Genomic DNA, 23,208 nt, shown 5'->3' with positions numbered 1-23,208 from the left:
CCTCAAAACAAATCAATTCTGACACAATAAACGATGACGCCACCGCCTGTTAAATGGCAGCTGGGGAGGCGCTATCTTACATCATTAATTGCTCTGTAAGAATAAAACATTTAATAACTTCAGTAACAGCACTCATATATTAATTATTATTATTATAATTATTATTATTATTACGTTTTTGGCCTGAGGGGCAGTTCGGACAGGACAGAGGGACATCGGATTGAGCCACTCAAGCCACAGATATCTGTGGAAAGCTCGTCCCTGTTTTCAGTCATTTAGTGTCCACTCCTTCTTTTCATCTGCGTCTTTTCAGCCGTCGTCTGAATCCGCTACAAACTGAGGGGCACATCCACCACCACAACACACGTCGATGTAATAGTCTGGAGGCGTGAAATGTCCACGACGGTGTAAAAAAAAATGGATTAAGACACGTATTTTGCTCGCACTTTGGAGGCTAAGCTCTCTGTTCCCGGGGAGCTGGGAGAAGAAGATGCCCCTTTTCTCTTCGCTTGAGGAGGCTGTGCTGCTGCTGTGTGGGGGAGTGGGTTACATCCTGTGGCGTTTCCTGTGTTTGTAAACTAGACGGTCTTGAAAACGACGGGCGAGTGAAGCTCAAAGGTAGATAAATATCTTGTGATTTTTCTTCGATGCTCGGTGCCTTTCGACTGTGCATGCAGTGTCCTGTGGTTTCGTGTGTAGATATGCATGCTCGGAAATGGCAGCAGCAGGATTTTCCCTAATATTACAGCGTCAATGTTAGCCATTGCTAGCCCGCTAACAAACGTTAGCTTAATCATCGAGAGGGGGAGGCACTCGCAGCGACGGCCATCACGAATGTCTTTATCGCTCAATCTTGTCTTGAGCGAGTTGAGCTTGTGTCTTATGGCGTTATCGTGGTGGATACGTTCATTGGTCGAGTCTGCGAGATAGATACCCTCTTAGAAGCTACTGTATCGAACTGATAACCAGGTGGGCTGAAAAATGTTCGATTACTAACAATTCAGTGGGCGAGGGCGCCAGCGAGCAGCTAGCTGCTGGCTAGCTGATGTTAGCCAGCTTGTACAACATCAGCAAAACTAACGTTAGGTTGGGTGGTAGTGCGAAGGCCAACTCAGTCAGTGCAGATAAAGCACATATATATTTTCCGAACAACATAATGTTCGAGTTGTGGCATTTACTATTGTGGCGACTTACACAAAGGCAGCCTAAAACCAACTCTACGACGCGGTGCTGTATGTTAGTCTTTTATTTAGCGTTAGCCAACGATTTACGCTAGCTGTCTGTATTCCTAGCAACGTTAGCTAGCCAACAACGCCAATGGCGAAAGCACCGTAGCGTTAAAGCATATCTCTGAATCCATCTGGCCACCGTTAACCTTTTATTATGCCACGCAAGCGTTATGATTTACTTGTGCCACAGTTGGAAATAAGGAACAAAAAACTAACACTGCACACGCAATGTTTCTTCAGGTAAAATCATGGCCTCCTCGTAGTGTAACTGTTACTTGATAAGTGGCATTTCAGAATGGAAAAAACGTACGATTTAGTGAAAAAGACTAGCATGGCTGGAGAGTTTTAGTTTACTGAAATATATTGAGCTGCATGAATTTTACAGCCCAGTTGGTAAATGGTAGCGTTTGCATTCCCCCTCAAAAGTAGCCTACATGAAGAGATACAACCAGGTACCAGTGTATATACAACCGGTATATTTCAAAGGCTTTCGCCATTTGTTAAACAGAAGATGTGGGGATTTTAAATTGTTTTGACAAATACATTTTTTAAAGCTGTTACAGAGGAAAATATTTCTCAGAAATGTGGGTTTTCTTTAGCTCATGAAAACAACAGACACAGACTGGCAGCCTAAACTAATTAACTCTGCTCCCCCTCATTGTTTATTCTTTCACACTTCATTTACTGGTTCTTTCTGTATGTTCTTGACCATTTTCTATTCTTATGACTTTCATGTAATCTAGATACGTCTTTATGCTACAGAACCCATCGCCCTATTAGAATTAAAATCCAATTCACTGCAAATTTGAATCAATTCATTTTTTACATGTTGATAGTGTGGTTATTTGCATATGAGCCTTCATTTATTTAATAACAGCATGCAAAGTACTAAAAGCTGTTTACTCTGAACTATTAGGTTTACACTGCTTGTTTACAACTAGATATAAAATAAAATATCTGGCATTTACTGTACAACAGTTGTTTTTTTACATGTGTTTTGTATTTTATCAAGCTATTATCTAATGTCATACATTGATAACTGGTTTCCAATCCAAATAGGTGCCAGATTAGAAATGTGCTTTTTAGTAACACTTATTGATTGATAAAAGCAAAGTTTGATTGTACTTCCTTGTGCTTTAGAGGTTATGCATTCAGCAAGTAGGTGTAACCACTTTAACCTATAAGTGATGTCAACAAAACACAGTGGTAATGGAGAAAAGTATAATCACTGCGCAAACAATTTCATACATCCATGAAACACAGTGTAAGACAATCGTAATGCCCTCAAATAAGCTGTCGCTAACCCATTCAACTTGTGAATGGTATAAGAGTGTAGTTTTTTTATAAGATAAAACTGATCAGAAAATACCTGGTCATTTACAGCAGCCTAACATCACTTCAAAAACAGCATTTAAAGTTTGCATGTCATGCCAGTCACATGTCACAAATTATTGTTGTACAGACCAAGAAACATGTAGCAGATTTCCCCCTGAATGTCTTAAAGATTTGAGAATGCCAGACAAGTTGACTTGAATTACCCTCCAGTCCAGTGTAATCAACATCAGCTAGAGAGGCAATCAATACCTAGCAGGAAAATGTTAGTCCTGTTGCTTTGAAGAAAGACCTTCAGTGTTTTTTATTCTTTACTCTCTCTGTGTGTCACTGCAGTAAAATAGGTTGAATGTTAAAGGTTTACCACAAACCACAGCTTGGCTATGGGATGATTATCATATATAGGGCTTATTCACAAGCAAATCATTGTTGGAAGTTGCGACCAAAGTCAGCCAAGGGGGCTCCAAAAAAACTTTGCTGTAAGTGAAACATGCAATATGCTGAATAGGATCTTTGGCCACAACCAGTAAACTCTGTATTTAGTCATTTTTTTAATGGTAAGTATCCTGACTAATGTCTATAAAGAAATATAAAGCTAAATCTGTTAACATAGTTTATTTGTACAATAGAAAAATATTTGTTACTTTGTGTAATGACCATCTAACTGGACTTAGTGGAATATGTAATGATAAACAGAGGGGTGATGCAGTAATTTAATGATTGTGTCTGTTTCATCCACATCCTCCTCTTCCTCAGTTTTAATGCTAGATGAGTGAGGTGGGTGTGGCTTCCCACCAGCCCGACCATCCTGACTGACGGATCTCTGGATGACCTTGTCCCCACCCCTGTCCCTGCGCTCACATACACCACAGCAATGTCACATCTGCCCAGCAGCTCAGTCCGCGACCATATGAAATGGGTTTGTTTTGAGAACACCAAAGTGGTTACAAATAACTTTATTTGAATACTTGTGTCACTCAGGATGTTGTCGTTGATGACTAGCTTGGCAAATGCCATGTGACTGGCAGGATTTTGTGAGATGCAGATCATTTCAAATTGTTTTGAAAAATTTCCAGATGTTTTTAAAAGAGTTGCTTTTCTTTCTTTTTCTTCGCAGGCGGGGCTGCTTGGCTGCGAGGCAGTCCTCTCAAGTATGGCCCTGATGCAGGCCAGCTCCATGGCTGCTCCGCCCAAAAAGATGATGGCTCCACTTGGCCATGCACCACCACAGCGGGAGGGACCTGACCGTGGTCCCCAGAGCCACATGATCCTCCCGTCTGGAATGAGCTGTCCCCCCCTGGTTAGGACCCACTTGGGAAATTCAGTGTGGAAATTGTGCTGTTACATGCTATGCTTTTATTATTGTGGAGGGTGTGAACCAATTGGCTTTATGGAATTGTAACACTCACTGTGGGAGGATTTTCCCTCACAATGCACTCTTTCGATTTATTCTATGCTAAAACAACCCCCACTTCTTGTTTTACTGTGGTTTAAACTTATAGATTGGAATATGAGCTAATGTTATTCATCCTTTATGGGTAGAAAACCCATTGACATAACTAATGCCGAAATATGTGCAAAGGTGAAAGTATACAGTTTCAGAGGCTACATGTATTCTGTTGGCCTTTGACAGTTTTCTTTTCTATTCAAATTTATGTTTGTTTCGGATGGACAAAACCTTGCCTTAACTAGCAGAATATTCCTCCTCAATAAGGAATTATTCAAACTGTTTTGGTTTAGTGTTGGTTTTACTAAAATTGAATTTAAAAGCCTGCACTGTTTAACACTGCCTTCTTCTGTCTGATGCAAAAAAAAAACAAAATATAGCTCCACATTTATCACTTCTATTGAGTTCTGTTCAGATATTCTGTTTTTAGTTTTAAAGCAAACAGGTTTAAAATTAGGAAATAATTGACTTTTTCTGCCTCTGTAGCTTATCCGGAAGGAAGGTGAATTCCAAGCTCCCCGCCTGCTGGACGAGAAGGAGATGAGGGCCAACGAGGACATGCAGCAGAAAAAAAAGAACAGGAAATCAGTTACGCCCTGTAAAGTGAGAGAACAAGAGGGAAGGGGTGGGAAGGTCAGTGGCTGTGGTTGCTAAATAGGGAATGGTCTGTGCATGTTTATTTTTTCCTCATTACATAAAATTTGCCGTTAGCAGCTTCCACACCTTTTTGTTTAAGCATTTAACTTTACTCAAGCCTTCATGTGTGCATGTGTGGTTCGTGTGTCTGTGTGGGGGTGGGGGGAGGAGTTCAGGGAAGATGTGGAGGGGGTGGAGGATCTCTGGAGAGGAAAGAGGGGGAGGGGAGCAGAGCGAAGCGGAGCACAATAACTGCAGTTGTGTGCATAACAGGGGGAGCAGTAACATGAGGGCATTAGGCCATTGGAAGGGACTGTGGGGTATTTCTCAATTCACATGTTAATTACAAGTAGTATAAACAACAAAACAACTTATATTTCTTGATCGTTTTGGTTTTAGAAAAGGTGAACATTAGAAGTGCAGACGAAAATTAGAAATGTGTGAAATGTCAGAGTGTAATAGCAGTCACATGCCTTCAATTTACTGACATTTTTCACATGAGTTTTAGATTTTCTTCAGGTTCTGAGCAGTAGTGGGTGGGTGTGTATGTATGATTGTGCTGTTATGTTTGTGGTAAAATGTAGTGTATCTCAGTTTAGTTCATAGGGGGGGACTGTTGAGCAGGAATTTGAAACAAACATTGAACCATTATTCTTTACTGTCCTCATTAGGGCACAGGAGATGAGAATGGGCCATCATCCAAAGTGCAGAAAAACTTTATTTGTGATCACTGTTACGGCGCATTTAGGAGTGGATACCACCTGAAGAGACATATCCTCATTCATACAGGTATGGGTCATGCTTGGAACAACTTAACAGTTAAGCCAAAACAGCTTTTAATGCCTGATTACATGAATCATTTGTTGAAAGAGGCCCTGAAAGCTTGAGTTGGACTGAATATAGGAGTGTGCAGCAACTGTAAGGTTTTGCAATGGCCAGCTTAAAAGCCTTGTTTGGTAATAGCTTTTGCCTCACAGCTAATTGGTGGTATCTGTGGGGACTTTAACTAAAACTGGTGCTCTTCGGTTTAGGGGAGAAGCCGTATGCTTGTGCCGTATGTGACATGAGGTTTATTCAGCGTTACCACCTGGAGAGACACAGCCTCATTCACACGGGTATGCGTCCTTCAACCGTACCCATATTACATAAATTGGACTACATCTGTAGTCTGTCACTTGAATCAATGGACAGATGCTCAGGGTTCATTTTGTCTGTGGACAGTAATTTCCAACAAAGCCACCCCCAAAAATCTGTTCAGATTGGTCCCCCAACACCATGAAAATTTTTACAGAAGGCGATATCATGCAGTGTGGTCAAATGGTCCCGAGTCCACTATTAAAAACTGTTGTAATATTCATGCTAAAATATATATTTATTTTTTTCTTTCAGTTTTTTAATGGTCATTATTTCCCTTCATCATAGCTCTATATTTTGACCAGCATCAGTTGTAGAATTGTTGAAGGATTTGAGAATCCCTGTCTCCAGAATGTTAGGTGGGGTGAGCTCTGGTGCCTGTCATCAACTTGTCTTGCAAATCGAAACTTTGATTCATATGTAAAAACAACTTTCTTCCTGTGTTTGACTGTGATACTTCCATACGTTTCACCCTGGCCCACTTTCTGTCCATCCTTTTGACTTGTTGGAAGGTCATTTGTTCATTTGAATTTGTGCTCATGGAAATGCTGTTGGGTCCTTCTAATGTGTCAGCTTGATACGCTAGTCTTTACATGTGGTCTTATCCATTGTTGCTTCTGTTTGTGCACCAAGCAAACCACAGCACGTTTATTTGCACTTCCATTACCAGTCTAAATATGCCAAATTGACCTCTTCTTCTCAAACGATTTCGTCGTCCTGTCCTCCAGCAATAAGCGGTAGATGCCAAGAAAAATTCTAACGATAGCCTGAAAAACCCATGATGATAAGTAGCTGGCTCCCAATACCTGTTGCAGAGTGCTACAGTGAATGAAGATGCTATTAAATGTCATTAGCGCATGACTAGCATGTCATCAGTTAAAAGACGCAGGTAGCCCTGTTGTAATGGAGATGCAAATCCCTGCTGTGCTTGGCTGCTGTTCTCGGTCCAATTAAGTCAAGCCAAGAGCTAATGGTGTGGTCACCTTAAAGATTAACCATACCCAGACTAATAAACCTGTGTGTTTTGCCGTCTAGCAGTTGCTGCATGCTCTGTAAACATTGTGCAGTACAACGCTTCACAATGTACTATTGGGCAGTGATATGTCACAGCTGGTTCTGGTCACAAGTGCAACAGACCACATCTGACCACCCACACCGCTCCACCATCTGACAAGCACTTCTTTTGAAGCATGCAGACCACTTTATTCTAACAGTTTGCCATGTCTGGATGATTTGACCTCAGAAAATCACTCAGAATGGACCTGTAGAACTCTTGCTTTGAAAGCACATTTATGTTGTGGAAATTTTTTTAACTAAAGAGAACCACTCGGCTCTACATAATTGGGACCTCAATGTTAACAGACCATTTGAGAGTATGTTAAAGTTAGAAACTCAGCATTAAAGCACCAGCAATAATGACACATGAGTGAGCATATTCTTTAAAAGACCACAATAATTGTCACCATTTATTGCAAAGGATACCTGTGCTGCTTATTGAAATGGTCAGGTTATGTGACTTTTCAAGTGATTCAAACTATCAGTTATATGCTTCGCTTAATGATGACAACAAACAAATCTGTAAACAGGACTTTTTGATAGTGGACTCGAACATGTGGACCCCAGTGTATGTATCTGAAAGCCTCCAAGCACAGGCCGCAAAAAACATGCAAGATTTATTTTTAATCATTTGGTATGTAATTATTACTTTATCAGAGAAAATAACTGCATGGACATCAAAGGACTATGTTCTTAAATGTTACATTAAATGAACATTTAGGACTTCATAACATTTTCATAGTGTCAGTATTTACATTGCACCTTTTTACACAATTCTTTGTTTTTCATTGTTTAAGAAGTATGCTGTGGGTAAGTCAACTTCCAATCTAATCACTTTTCAGTCATTGACTACAGCCCCAGTATTCACCAAAGGAAATGCATTAATACTAAACTAATGTTGACCATATCTACCCAACTCAGTTGGCATCGGTAATGTATATAAAATATATCATTTTATTCCAATATCTCAGTGGCTTGAGAAAGCAGTAGTCCTTTTTAAAAACACTGCATCTGTTCTTTGTGTTCTCCACATGATGAATTTTGTGATTTTTAATTTTTCTCTATCCACATTTTCACCTATTTGATAGGCTGAATAGCTAATAATGTTATGCTCTGTGTGTGTAGGGGTGAAGCCGTACGCTTGTTCCATGTGTGACATGAGGTTTTTCCAGCGTTACCACCTGGAGAGACACAGACTCACTCATACGGGTATGCGTCCATTTACCGTACCCAGTTCAAGTTAAGAAACTTTATTTGATCAGGTAGTCTCACTGAGACCAAGAGTTCAAGAGAGGGTTGAAATCAAAAACATGCACAGTATGAAAAGCCAAATAAATGGCAAACATGCACGCCCAAAACAACCATGTATCTTAAAATAATCTTTAAAAAAATCAATCAGTCACCCTTTAGTGTTGGACTTATTGCTGACCTTATCAATGTAAAATTCTCGCCAAAATGCAACCTAGGCTTTTTTTTTTTTTTGAATGTACCTGAGTCAAACCTTCGTGTAAAAGCATGATTACGATGAAAGAGGCACTTTTAAGATTTACCGTATTTTCGTTTTCTGGTCAAACTCATTTTCAATGGGAGTGCTTGGGGCAAATTAGCGATGGCATCAAAAACTAGTTGTTCAAATCTTTCTTTTTAGCAAACTCTGTGTACACAACAATGTTCTCAATGCTCTTGTTCATGTGTAGAGACCCTGGTGATACTACGAGCAAAGTTTGATGTTGTGTCGAGCCTTAGTGTTAAAAAAAAACAATACAATTTTGATGCCATCGCCAATTTGCCTCAAGCACTCCCGTTGAAAATGAGTTTGACTCGAAAACGAAAATACGGTAAATCTTAAAAGTGCCTCTTACGCCGTAATTATGCTTTTACACAAAGATTTGAGTCATATACATTCATAAAAAAGCCTCATTTGCATTTTGGCTTTAAGTGTGAAATAGTATTTAATTTTTGCAAATCATACAATTCTAATTAGGGGTTTTGACTGTTAGATCTGTTCAAAATGTACAAAAAACCACCAGTGACTGATGTTTTATTTAGATTTAAATAAAATAAAAATAAAACAGCTTCACCTGACCAAAGTGCTATACAAAGCCAAAATTACAGCACAAAGATCAACACAAGAACTATATAAAACCCAGAACACCCCCCCCCCCCCCCCCCCCCCCCCCCCCCCAGAACAGATGGGGAGGGCTCAAATGCTAATATGTAAAAGTAGGTTTTGAGTCAGACTTGCATGTTGGTGTGTAGCTGTCAGAGTTTGTATGTGAAAGTAGTGCATTATTTTTAATATTTATTTCTTATCCCCGACAATGTGCACCTATTAAAATACTAGTTGCACACTAAGCTCTAAAAAAAACAGCAACACTGAAATACTAGAGAAATAGTAATACCTGTAAAATGCTATTTAAATTAAACGCCCTGCAATAAATCCTACTGCAGATAAACGTATAAATTCTTTGTTGAATTAGTTGGACAAAATACAGAAACATGTTCTTTCAGTCTAGGAGTTGAAACAATAGCCTCTCGAGGGCCTATGTTGGGCTGAATCAACACCTCTCTTAAATGGCCTAATATTCAACATATCCAATAATATGCTTTTTATTGTAATGTGCTTTTTAACTACATGAACACCTGCTATGAACTAAAATAGCTCATGTGGACCCCTCAAAGTGTATTATCCCTCTTGTACCATTGCTGTTCAACAGTAGTTACTCTTAATTTATTTTACAATATATTTGCTATTCTAAGATATTGTCACTGGGGCTTTATCATCCTATCAGAGCTAAAGTGAGAAAACTGTCTTTTAGCTATGACACATTATAGGACACATTAGTTCTACATGTTTCACGTATGTAACATGTAATTTCACAGATAAAATCGTGCATGGCTTTAAACTTCTTAATTAACTATAAAAAATTATCCAGCTATACTGAAGTAGCTGATAAACCTGGGCCATGGTATATTATGGGAACAGTCCTTTGATGTCCACACCTATTATACATGCATATTAGTGGCTGCACAGCTCATGTTTCTTAGCTTTAATTGTCTGGCTTTTTAAATCAATATTAATGTTTTATATTTGCACAGTTGCTCATGCAGGTACTTCTGCTGTGAGTTTATGACGGAGATCAGATTGGAAGCTTTTCAAAGTTGAGACACATCACTGTGGAGTGCTAGTAACAAGCACATTTGAAACACTTAAAAGCAAAACACACCATGCTGCCATAAATTGAACCAATGTGCTCTACACAGAACTAAACCAATTTTGTTGCAACGCACACTCACCGAAATCCCAAAACATGTTGTGGACACTCATAAAAGTGAACAGTGGAGATGTTTGCTACTGTTTCAGTTGGCCAGTATGATCACCGTCTTAGACGTTTCTTTGCTACCTTGCTGCTGACATGTACAGTATGTCTTGTTCAAAACCTACTTGGCTCATGGTATATCCTGTCGCTGCTTTTGTTTCACGATGTCCTATAGCTACAGATTATTTGAAAATGAATGCTCCCCATAACTGAAGACATCCTTACTAATTAGAAGTAAAACAGTTCACCCCTTCGCATGAAGCTTGACTGGAATGTATTATGTCTGCTAGGTCCAAGTGATTTAATGCCTGTGAATGATGCTTTCCTTTGATGCTGAAGGAACCTCGTAGCTAATATGTTGATACTTTGTGTATGTAGGGGTGAAGCCGTACGCTTGCTCCATGTGTGACATGAGGTTCTTCCAACGTTACCATCTGGCAAGACACAGCCTCACTCATACTGGTATGCGTCTGCTTACCCTAGCTCATTGGGTAGTGGTGATTTAGTGCCTTAACTTTTCAACTGTCAGCAGTGTAAACAAAGGAGTAGCATGTCTAAAATGACCACCAGCTTCAAATATTCTTATATTCAGAAACATAAAGATGTATCCAGACATGTATTAGGTTAGTAAAGTACAAAAACATAAAATTTTTGTCTCTGAATGTAAATACATACACATATATATTGGGGGACCTGAATGTACACAACTTCAGCTTTCCCCCTGTAGAATGCTCTGTTTTTCTGCAATCATTTCTTTGTAACTTCTAATTTTGCAAGATACATTTTCTTTGACTGAAATGACCCACTCATGGTAACAATACACTTAACCATGTACTGCAAAACAAGCACTTGTTTCTCAAGCTGATGGCATACTGTGTTGAGGCAAAAGAAGAGCTATTCTAAGGGAAGAGTTGATGGTTATGTGTTGACACTTATTTTTCTGTTTCTAGCTTTATATTTACATACTTTTTATGTGTGTAGGGGTGAAGCCATACGCTTGCTCCATGTGTGACATGAGATTTTTCCAACGCTACCACTTGGCAAGACACAGCCTCACTCACACGGGTATGGGTTCACCCTTTTTTGCTACTTTTAGACCCAAATACCCAGTTTGCTGACGTTTCCAATGTTTATATAACTAGTTTTTGTGAGGTTTTAAAAAAAATATTCATATCAGGCATTAAGCAGTTTCAACTGTTAGAGTATGTTAGTGTGTCTTTCAGTTTTTCCTGTAACCCCTAAGTCAGTATTTTGGACAGCATTTCCCAGGTTACCTCCATTGGCATTTCAATGCAGCCCTGTAAATTACACCTTGTCGCTTAGACCTTTGCAATACATGTTGACATTAAAAAAGTTCCACTAAAACCTGTTATTTTTAGGCCCTTATTTCAGGCATATTGACAGATTAGAAAATGTAAACGGAATTCATTTAGTTTTACATCATACTGGTGCAAATTGCTTTTAGCATGTCTGGATACATTATATAAGTGAGTGTGTCCTGTTCAGTTCATTGTGTTGTTTTTACAAAATATTTTGCTCTGTGTGTGCAGGGGTGAAGCCATATGCTTGCTCCATGTGTGACATGAGATTTTTCCAGAGATACCACCTGGCAAGACACACTCTCACCCATACGGGTATACATTTTATTTATCCCTCTCACTTGACAGTATCAGGGGTTGTAGATATTTGCCCTTCTGTGCCTACCTGTGAGAGTACATTGATCCAAAGCAAACTAATTTGTCAAACTCAGTTCATGCTCTTGATTTTGAAAGGTTTAAGATCGAGTAGATCTGTTCTTTTAATGCTGTACTCTTTGTATTTAATGCTTTTAGGGTTGACAGTACTCATTTTATGTGTTTTATGTTTCACACTAGTTGGCCATGACTATACTATAAACTTTTGTAATGACATAACACTGACTACTGTATGTAAAATGACATATTCTGTGTACATAGTTCATGAGAACATTTTCTAAAATTTGGTACTGTGTGCGTTTAGGGGTGAAGCCATACGCTTGCTCCATGTGTGACATGAGGTTCTTCCAGCGTTACCATTTGGCAAGACACAGCCTCACTCATACTGGTATGCTTGAATTAATTGTTCCCCTTTCACTTTTAAAACTTTTATATAAGCAACCTACACATGATTTATATACAATACCATAACTATGCCATTGTTGGTAAATTAATTTCCCCTTCAAAACATGTTTCATAGAATTTTTAGGCTTTGTTGGAAAACTGTCCACTGAAAAAGTGACTCTCTCTGTCAGTTTTTGTAAACATTTCAATGGTACTGTTGCATGTGTATTGTTGAGTACTGTATTACATATCAATTGAAAGGCACATTACACTGAAAAGGATTTAAATGCAGGCTTAACTAGTCTAGAATGTCAAACAAAAACCTTAGTGGTGCATCTTAAACCTGGTTTACCTTAAAAATAAATGCATTGAAATTAAATTAAATTGGGCTCCTGCCATCAACAGTTTGTCTGCAGGATGACTGAATATAACTCAAGCTGGTCAAAAGTGCAGCATGTAAGCCACGTTTCTGCCTAATCATCGATGCACCTTTACTCTTGACATCTGCAGGATCTTAGACTCTTTTTTGTGTAATGTCTCTAAAAGAAATTTGGTTGTCTTAGAGCATGCAATAATAAACAATGTGAAAGCATTTCATTATATCTTTTAAAATGTTAGTGTTCATGAAGTTCATCTGTGTGTTAAAATACGTCTAACATAATTGTGCTCTGTTTAGGGGTGAAGCCCTATGCTTGCACCATGTGTGACATGAGGTTTATACAACGTTATCAACTGGAGAGACACAGTCTAACTCATACGGGTACGTCCTCTTTTTTTTTTTTTTTCCCTTGATCCTCTCTTTCCTTGACTTCGCTCGTGCATGTGCTCCACATTAATATTTACATGGCTGCTTCAAACTCGAGTTTGTATTGCTTTCTGTCACTATATTGACAAGTGCTAATGTTTCATGTAGCATCTGCAAGGAGCTTCATAAGCACTTGCATAACAATACTTCCACCAAAACTTTGTATATGAGATGACATGATGACCATGAGGCATAAATGCCAACACCACTCTTTTCAGTTTAATTCAGCCGTTTTGTTTGAAACGGTCAAATTCTGAATGTTAGATGTGTTTTTAATGTTCAGATGCTTTATATTACAATGTTTCATTTTCAGATTATTTTTTTTTTAATCAGCTCAGCTGTAACTAGAAATAATGATTCGACACAGTGAAGCATAGAATCTATTTTGTGAAAAACAAAAGTGCAAAAATATGTTTTGTAGCACAAACATGATTCCTATTTTTTGCCTAAATATAAAAAAAACAAAAAACAACCATATTCTCATAAATGATAAATATAAAGTAGGAAAGTCTAAAGAGTCCATTTCTCCTTCATCTAAGACTGGGTAAAAGAAGGTGTTTACTGTGAAGCAGCTGCAGGCATGATTGTGCCTGTCTACAGATTGGCTTTAGCTCCCATTTTAAAGACTCCAGCTGTTATTATGTAACAATTGTGGAAATGATTAACAAATTCATAATGATGGAGTGTGTCTGGGTAATATGGCCTAGTGGCGGACAGAGACCTGTAGGTGAAGGAAAAAAAACAACTATGTAGTGTCTCAGGTGATGTAAATGTGATTTTATACTTTGAATTTAGATAAACATTTGCACAGAAGTTAACAAATCCTGTAAAAAAAAAAAAATCAGTCCATGCTAAATTGTAACTGACTGCTCACACAGCTTAGTCATTGTGTCATTTCAAATTGAAGTAAAGGTGAGAAAATAACAATCCTCTGTTATGACTAGTTTACTTAATTGTCTGATATCTAATACAGGTTTTCTGTAAAGTTATTGTTTATATTGTCAGTCTGCTTTTATATTGGAGTTAATGGTTTATCTTTGCTAAAATCATAAGTTTGATTCTGTATAATGGTTTTCAGAGCTGTTACCTTTGATTAAAAATCAGTCTTTAATATAAATCACATGAGTAGCTCTGCAAACGAATGTCCAATCTTAATGTGATGTGCATAGTTGTTTGCCAACTGCCTAAAATTGTCTATTTACTGCATTCAGCGTTGCAAAAATTAAAGTATTTACGTTCACAATTTATTCCAGAAATCTGTATGCATTATGTTGAAATTATGTGAACACAACCACCTATTGGCATAGTGTTAAAAAACGTTTTATTGTGCTAGCTGGAATGCGTCCACTAGGGACTCGGGTTGAGCCCTGTTTAATTGTCAAGTCATTCAATATGGATCTTAGGTTTTGAAGATTATAAGTTCATTTTGATTTCTACTCTTTAACCGTCAATTTTTCTGATTCGAACTTTGGCCATAGACCTTTAGCGGTTACCGTTTTTTTTTTTTTTTTTACTTTAACAGAAGTGATTTTCAATTGGAGTGGCTGATTTCTGAAGCATGCTGGAATTTCCAGTGGAAACAAAGCGCTAATGAGTGCAACCAAACTTTACTAAGTAATTAGTAAAGTTTAATGTCGATCATTTTTGGCAGTTGAGTGTTTTTATGCTAAAGTTGGTACTTTGTGTGCATAGGGGTGAAGCCGTACGCTTGCACCATGTGTGACAAGAGGTTTTTTCAGCGCTACCACCTGGCAAGACACAGCCTCACTCATATGGGTATGCGTCAGCCAATCATAACCCAGCAACAAGATTAGGATGCTGCAACATCTGTATGCTTGATCTAGTCTGAAATATCTGTATTTATACACAGTATTTAAGTATAATAGCAAATAGATCATCAACCATCATTCCTTGTGTTGTGTTGTGTAACTGGATTTTAGATTGAAACAAAAATCTTATAATATCATATTGTGCCCTTGTAAGTAATTTTAGGGTATGTCATTGGTTATTAACCACCGATATCAATTTAGTCCAGATTTGAGTGCAGATACAGTAATTTTTTCTTTATGGCAGAGAGAGAGAAATAATTCTCTTGATCCTCTGCGTTTAGGTGTGAAACCTTATGCTTGCACCATGTGTGACATGAAGTTTTTTCAGCGTTACCACCTGGCGAGACACAGCCTCACTCATACTGGTATGGGTCCGTGCACCGTTCCCATGACATTCAGTATTAAAGATCAGTGTGCACATTTATATGCCTGTTACATTTGAGGAAATATCAGAATGAAGTAGAACGTTTTAACAAGGTTGCGTAGTCTGTTGATGTTAGCCCTAAATCATTTGAGCAGGATAACTGTAAATTATTTTGTTCTCTGTAATGTTTGTTGCTAACTACAACACAATGAAATGGATAAAGACATCATGGAGAGAACATTTGAAAAAAGGGAGATTGTGTTTTTTTGCATGAATTGGCAATTGTGTGGTTAATAACCAATAGCGTAGAATTTAAGTCCTAAATTATTCAAATGGAAAGTGAGGCAAAGTCATATAATATTGCTACTTTGCATTTAGGTGTGAAACCTTATGCTTGCACCATGTGTGACAAGAGGTTTTTTCAGCGCTACCACCTGGCGAGACACAGCCTCACTCATATGGGTATGCGTCCGCCCACCTTACCCATGTCACTGAGATCAGCCTGTAATTGCATTAAGTTAGATCCAGAGCCAGCCATTAGTGCTCTCTTAAACTGATCAGTAAAGTGATTTCTTGATCAAGCCTACCCTACATCTTGTGTGAAAATGCAACATTAAAGCAAGTCTTTATGTTTAAAGATATACAGGACTGCAACATCATCAGCTCATGTGATGTGTTAAGTTGTGGATTTGAAAATTGGTTGACACAGTTTGATGTATTCTTTATTGGAATTGGAGAAAAAAAACAGCCATTATAAACATGAATTTCTTGAAATGCAAATTTCAAATCAATAAAAAAAAAAGTGGTTAACAACCCATCAATTCTGAATAGATATTCAACGTATATTGCTTATTGATGGATTGTGAACACAAAATATACAAAGACTGAAAATAATACCATAATGCTCTGCGTTTAGGTGTGAAACCTTTTGCTTGTACCATGTGTGACATGAGGTTTGTTCAGCGTTACCACCTGGCGAGACACAGCCTCACTCATACGGGTATGCGTCAGTGCACCTGCCCTTCTCACATTTTGTAGGCCATTATTATATAATCTTTATCGTGCTAATATATGCAGCACAAACAGTTCCAACACAGATGTCTTATTTTTGAGTTAGCCAAATTAGTAGCTGTGTGTAAACTTTCAAGTATTTGCGGCACATTTCTGTAACCTTTACCCCAAGTAGGTTAATGCATTTCACTAAGAATGATAATTATTGATGCCCTCTAGGACATTAAGATCAATTTTAAATGAAAATTACAATAATAGAAGTGTGGTAGTAACCAGTAGCACCGACACATTTGGCCTTCATCTTGTGCTATAAAACTCTACTGCATTTTTGATCATCATAGTTCTTAGAAAGTGCTTTTCAGAAAATCTTAGTTCAGCAGCCCTTCTCTAATAGGTATAATAACTAGTGGTGAGATGATCAGTTCCTAAATTTGTTTATCTTTACATTGAAAAGAAATACTTTGTCAGACATAGTTTTTAATCCTAGTTTAGACAATTGGCTTTTAATATAAGAGAAACAAAAGCAAGGGTTTTGATTGCATTGTTACTTAGAAGAATAATAATCATTACATTGGTGACACAGCTAAAACGATGTTTGGTTGTCTTTGCTGGTACCAACAAATGTTACATGAAGGACACATCTGACATATCTTTTTGCTGTGCATGAATTGGCAAGTGTGTGGTTAATCACTAGCTCAGGCATGCATTTGTAAAGAATGGACATGGAGGTAAAGTAATATAATATTGCTACTTTGCATTTAGGTGTGAAACCTTATGCTTGCACCATGTGTGACAAGAGGTTTTTTCAACGCTACCACCTGGCGAGACACAGCCTCACTCACATGGGTATGCGTCCGCCCACCTTACCCTTGACACTGAGATCAGCCTGTACTTAGACATTATTTTGGCTACAGGATCTGCTAGTTGAGACAGTTATTGTTATTCTGTAAAAGGAACTAGCTGTACATTTGTCTTGAACAAGGCATTACGTATGTAAATGCAACCTTAAAGTCTTTACATGTAAATGGATACAGGACTGTGACATCATCAGCTCATGTGATGTGTTAAGTTGTGGATTTGAAATTCTATCAACACAGTTTAATCTATTGTTTTTTGGATTTGGAGGAAAAAAAACTCCACATGCATTCTTTTAGGAAGATTTAACATAGTGAGTGAAAAGTGGTTAACAACCCATCAATTGTGAAAAGATGTTAAAAGTACATTACTGATTGATGGATTGTGACAAAAAAATACCTGAAAATAATGTATTGATGCTCTGCGTTTAGGTGTGAAACCTTTTGCTTGTACCATGTGTGACATGAGGTTTGTTCAGCGTTACCACCTGGCGAGACACAGCCTCACTCATACGGGTATGGGTCCGTGCACCTGCCCTTTTCACATTATATGAGTTATAGATTAGTTGCTGTTTTGTAAATTACTATAATTTATTCTTTAGCTCACACTTCTGTGAGTGTTGCCCTCCAGAATTGTTGGCAGATAGTATTAATCAGAGTATTAATCTCTTCAGTGCAGAGATTTGTTATAAACTGTATACCACACCCAAATTGCGCCTATTCAGTCCAGTGAGAATTAACTGCCTGGTGCACAACCCCTTAACCCAAAAACGTTGTCTGGCTTGTGGGTTTACTTACTGCCCAAGAGAAGTTTTACAAAAATAAAACCTTCATGGATCAAAAATTATTGATAGAAAGAGGTGTTATTGACCTTGTTTGCAGTTCAAGATGTACTATCAGCAGTCGCATAATGGCGCTCTCTGGGCAATATGCTCTTTGGGCTGTAGGGGAATTTGTGCTGCAATATCAAATTCTTCCAGGACTGTCCTCATATTGCATCTATGATAGCATTCAAGTACATAGACTTTGACACTTGACAAATTGCCATTAAAAACAGATGATGCATATGTTTAATATTCAGTAATAACAGGTTCAAGAATGTCAAAAAAGAATTTTTTAAAAATGAAATGAAAAGTGATTTTTGTCAATATCTTTGTGATGTAAATATAGGCATACAAGATGGAAGGTGAGAGTATGCTGATGTTGTGCTAAGTGAGGATGTTACCGATATTTATTCAGCCAAAATCAACAGTATTAAATGTTAATCTCACACAGGGCATACGACAGATCTTGGTGCTTTTGCTCTGAAACCAGAAAAGTTTAGCTCCACATATTGTTAAAATTTGACGTAACTTCATTCACAGTAAAACTTGTGGTCTTAGTTGCATGACTGAATATTTCAACATATTGTCTTAAAAAGGATAAACACATTACACACTATTATCTCTGCAAGTGTTTTAATCCTAGTGTCAGCTTGAAAGTTGTATTTCATGTTCTTGTGGGTGGTAGGGCTAATATATTGCTCTGTGTGTGTAGGGGTGAAGCCGTATGCTTGTTCCATGTGTGACATGAGGTTTATTCAGCGTAACCACCTGGAGAGACACAGCCTCACTCATACGGGTATGCGTTCCTTTACCGTACCCTCATTACTGAGAAAGGCTACGAGCTTGCAACAGAACGGGGTCACAACAAACTCGAGTTTGGATTGTCAAGTCATTTGATGGGATGTTGAACCAGCCTCAAAATACTTGCCCCAGTTTTTTTGGGGCCACTATGTTGCGTAGATCTGGGCCACGAAAACAAGAAATTCCACTCTGATCTACACATAATGAGTTGATGACGAGGCCTTTTTAGATGATTAATTGTCAGATGCTGAAACTAAACTGATGATTGATTTACTGACAGGGCAGTTTGTTTTCCAACTTTTTGTTAGTGTTGGAAATATAGTTTGCAAATAAAGATTAGTAAGTGCACGCTGTTTGTTAGTACGAGATGCTAAAATTGATGCATTGACTGTGTATTTGTGTGCTCTTTTAGGAGAGAAGCCATTTGCTTGTGACATGTGTGATATGAGGTTTATCCAGCGCTACCACCTTGAGAGACACAAGCGTGTCCATAGTGGGGAGAAGCCTTACCAGTGTGAACGGTGCCAGCAGGTATGTACGAAGCAAAGGCATAGTAGTAATTAATAGTAGGACCAAGCAACTAAATCAAATATGACAGTATTTTTGACCAAATACCTCTACCAATACTGTGATTGTAATGTTACAAGGATGATTATTGGTACTGTCACAAAATAATAACTCTGTGAAGTTTTTGGTAAATAATCACCAGTAGTGTGGGTAGAGGCAACAATTAAAATGAGTAGATAAGGCTGGTAAGTTCAGAAAATTACAACACTTTACTGTATTGTAGCCTTCAAAACCAGGAAAGACAACACTTTGCCATACCACGATATAAGGATGTCCAGAATCTAAGACTATAAAGTCTCACATCAGGATATAATGTTGATATATTGCCGAGGCAATTTTAAATGAACTGTGTGACTGTCAATGTGAAATTTGATACTTTCTTAATGTTTTAAAATGGACTTGTTTGTCGTTGTTTCTTTGTCTTTACAACCATTAAAATATAATTAACTCTATATTTACTTGTAATTTAAACCATGTCCAATTTGTGTGTTCTGAAGAACTTTTCAAGGACAGACCGGCTGTTACGGCATCGGCGGTTGTGCCAGGGTCGCAGCGTAGCCAAAGTAGAGAACCAGCCATGCTGCGAACCACGCCCATACCCCCAAGAACCCCCGCCCGCACCCCCAACCTGGAGTCCCCTTCATCCCCCTCCAGGTCGACTGGCGGTCTGACATTCCACCTCCCCTATATCCACCACACCGCCAGAGACGGGACAAGCCACAGGGTTTCTTCTTCTTCTCAGCTCTGTGCTGAGTGACGCCACACTCTAGCACAGGCTGACATTGCAGCTCCAGTCTTGGGGATTACTAATGACAGAGAGACATTTGTGTTTTTGTTTTGTTGACTTTATACTGTGTTTCCTTTCCTCCCCCCGTTTTTTTAAAGACGAGACTTTTCTGTGATGAACAGTGGTCCTGTTTTGTACTTAATCTATTTGATTTTTGCAAAAAAAGAGAAGTTTTTATTGTTGTTCAAATATATCTGCATTTTGGTGGTACTCGGGTAGGGCAGTGGGTATTGTTTATCCTGATGTGTTAGCAACAAAATGGGATAACGTGGTGAGGAAACATATTTGAGCCTCTTTCAAATTTTTTTCTTATGTGGCCCATTTTGCTTAAATTGTATTTTCACTTTGGTCAGAATTAGTAAAAATGAACTGTCCTTCCAGGTAAAGCAGGTAGACCACTCGGTTGTCATATAGAGCAGATCTTGCTCGGTTTTGCAGCTAACATAGTGTTAAACATTTCACTACAAGCAGTGTCTGATCTAAATATGACTCAAACAATAGGTATTTCCTGACTTTAACAACTTGGGAGGCGCAGTTACGATCATTATTTTGTGTAAATAATTTTAAATGTTTATTATGATTTCACTATGGGACTTCAGTAGTGTTTTTAATGCACAAAATGGGCCAGAAAGAAAATGAAAATTAGAAACTGGTTCTAATATGGTTTCAGTGAAATCCTGGGGAAAAATGAGTAACTTGAGTGTGTCTATTAAAGTAATATCAGACGGTGTTGATAAGTGGATGATGACAGGGCAACCTGCAGTTGACTGGCACTGTGTCACACATGAAGAGTCCCAGGAGTATCACCTGGTCATCTCATGGTCTGTGACATGCTGGTGACTCAGGAAATGGCAGCCATAGCAATTCGTCCAGCCACACTTACTGATGGTCACGCTATAGTGCATTCAGCTGTATATATACTGTTTATATATACAGAGATCTCCAGTGCTAGGCAGAAGAGTGTCTCTCCTCGCTCTGTCCGTACATCCTTGGCCACTAGAAGTCCCATTATGTTGTTTGTACAGATTCTCACATTGTGAGATCAGCGGGGGTATACAAAATCTTGTGGCCTTAGTGTGTTTCTTTTCTTTTTCTGTTTTTTTTTTTTAATTGCCTTTTGCTCAACCGTTTATTATCGTGGATCAGATGTATTAACTAAGACGAGACAGCCTTTCATCATCATTGTATGTTTTCTTTTTCTATCCTAAAGCTGTCATATTTACAGATTTGTGATGGCTTCAGTGGCGCTAAAACAGACTAATGTGTTCTCCTGTCGAGAGAAGTTGTCTTCTGATGATGATGAATATGTTGGATCATTGTTACTGATTACAGTGTAACACAGTCTGTAATCCTTAAGGAGCCCCCTTGGGAGTTTGACGATCCTTGTGAGAAGTCAGTAGTGCTAACTTGTTTCCCACTGCAGTGCTTTGGCCAGTCGAGGGCCATAGCAGAATCAACACTTGCTTGACTCTACTACACACTAACAATTGCCTTTTTATCCAAATATTATGTGGTTGGTGTGTAATAATGGATGTCTGTCATGTCATTGGGTTTAGCCTTAAGTAAGTGCGGTTACACAAATAATCATTGTAGTTCTAAATGATATTGTAACGAACGATTTGTTTTACCTATGATGAACTTTGATCGTACTGTGTGGAAGTCTTTGACGGTCGGACAGCAGGTCCACTCTGCTGCCTGTTGGGAACATTTCTCAAACTTGCTCCTTACTGTTACTGGAGAGCTGGCATGGTCTTTTGTTCTTTTGTTTAACCCAGAAATGTCAGTGCTGGTTGGGAGGATTAGTCTGCAAGGATGAACATACATGTACATATCAACTCTTTCTTTGATGTTGCAGCAAGTAACAGATGGATGAAACCATCAAGGTTGATTTCAGAAGACGCAAGTCTCCTTTGGATCACACTGGAGTGGAGTACGATTATCTTCTTTTTATTGTTTTTTTATTTAAAGTTCCAGATAAGCTTCAGACTGAATGTGGAGAGGGAATCTCGGCATGCTTTATCTCAACAGTTTGTGTTCAATACATATAAGAAGCTGATTACTGAGTTATGTGATATTTTACCAAGAGTATTATTTGGAAGATTTTCCTTTTAAATGGTCCATGGATATCAAGGCAAAGTTGTGTTACAGTCAAGTGTGTACAGAAGTGGGATTCGGTTTTAAATGACTCTGATGAGATGAAGTTGAACCCAGTGTCAGCAAAGGGGCCAAGTTTGAGAAATGCATTTGATTTGTGATTGAAACACTATTCCAAATCTGTGGAAGGGATACTTCTGGCACGAGCACATAGTGAAGTGGCTAAAGGGCAATACAGTATATAGTTGACGTCACTTGTTAATACCTTTTTGTCATTTATTGTTTTTAGTATTCTCAATCTCATTGTTAAAAATGCAATAGAATCCTTGAGTCTCAGATCATTTTGTTTATAAGATTGAGGTTTAATTTGTTTTCAGACAGATCCAAGGGTTTATTTGTCTGTCTGAGACTTTCTCATCACGTTTTGATGATTGTTTCAAGGACCTTTTTTATTCTGATGAAATTGTAAACACTGGAGTGAAAGGAGAAGAAAAAGACAAAAAAGAGATGGATATTTTTTTTTTTTTCCTTCAGACTGTACTAGATTTTAGGTTTTAGACAAAGCCTATTTCTCCTCAACTTGACAGAAGGTGGACAGAACAATTTGGATCCGTACAGTTGAGAGCCCAGTATGTTTGGTAATTTTGACATTAGAGGCAGTAGTACCACAAGAAAATGTTTTCTTTCTTATACGACGTCCCTGGTATTTGTAGTAAATTATATTGATAATGGTATTAGATGAACAACAGCAACAGTAGCTATCACAGATTAGTTGTTTTCTTTATTAGTCTTGCATGCAGAGTTATGGTCCTCAGTTAAGATAGGATCTTGATATTGATTATTTTGTGTAGGAAAATGAGTGCATAAGAATAACTTCCTAAAAAAAATGTTACAATGATTATTGTAAAATGGGCTAACTAATATGTACCCTTGTGATCCAATTAGTTTCAAGTATATGAAAATCAGAGGAGAGGCTTCTTACTATTATGCTGAAATAAAAGAATTTGTAAAGGATTTCTGTATGCTCACTGGCTGTGTTG

General features: G+C 38.2%; 1 protein-coding gene across 30 annotated transcripts; it reads left to right on the top strand.

The window, feature by feature from the left end:
- The first annotated feature begins 252 nt into the window (after positions 1-252).
- On the top strand, positions 253-23,182 carry znf740a (zinc finger protein 740a). Of its 30 annotated transcripts, none has more exons than XM_030421418.1 (21): positions 253-618; positions 3,318-3,480; positions 3,679-3,861; positions 4,495-4,611; positions 5,316-5,433; positions 5,676-5,759; positions 7,960-8,043; positions 10,533-10,616; positions 11,136-11,219; positions 11,705-11,788; positions 12,153-12,236; positions 12,909-12,992; positions 14,730-14,813; positions 15,148-15,231; positions 15,609-15,692; positions 16,147-16,230; positions 17,004-17,087; positions 17,528-17,611; positions 18,632-18,715; positions 19,133-19,251; positions 19,785-23,182. In XM_030421418.1, the coding sequence occupies exons 2-21, from the start codon at positions 3,436-3,438 to the stop codon at positions 19,956-19,958; spliced, it is 1,932 nt and encodes a 643-aa protein (XP_030277278.1). In that variant the 5' UTR covers positions 253-618; positions 3,318-3,435; the 3' UTR covers positions 19,959-23,182. The 30 variants fall into 30 exon arrangements, with proteins under 30 accessions (XP_030277278.1, XP_030277276.1, XP_030277287.1 ...); XM_030421416.1 differs by having other exon boundaries at positions 4,495-4,641; XM_030421417.1 differs by lacking the exon at positions 253-618 and adding an exon at positions 652-969 and having other exon boundaries at positions 4,495-4,641.
- The last annotated feature ends 26 nt before the right edge of the window (positions 23,183-23,208 follow it).

The sequence above is a fragment of the Sparus aurata genome, chromosome 6 (assembly GCF_900880675.1).
Source record: "Sparus aurata chromosome 6, fSpaAur1.1, whole genome shotgun sequence".
Classification (NCBI taxonomy): Eukaryota; Metazoa; Chordata; class Actinopteri; order Spariformes; family Sparidae; genus Sparus; species Sparus aurata.
Note: the sequence above shows the minus strand (reverse complement) of the source record. Positions and strands in the feature narration are given on the sequence as shown.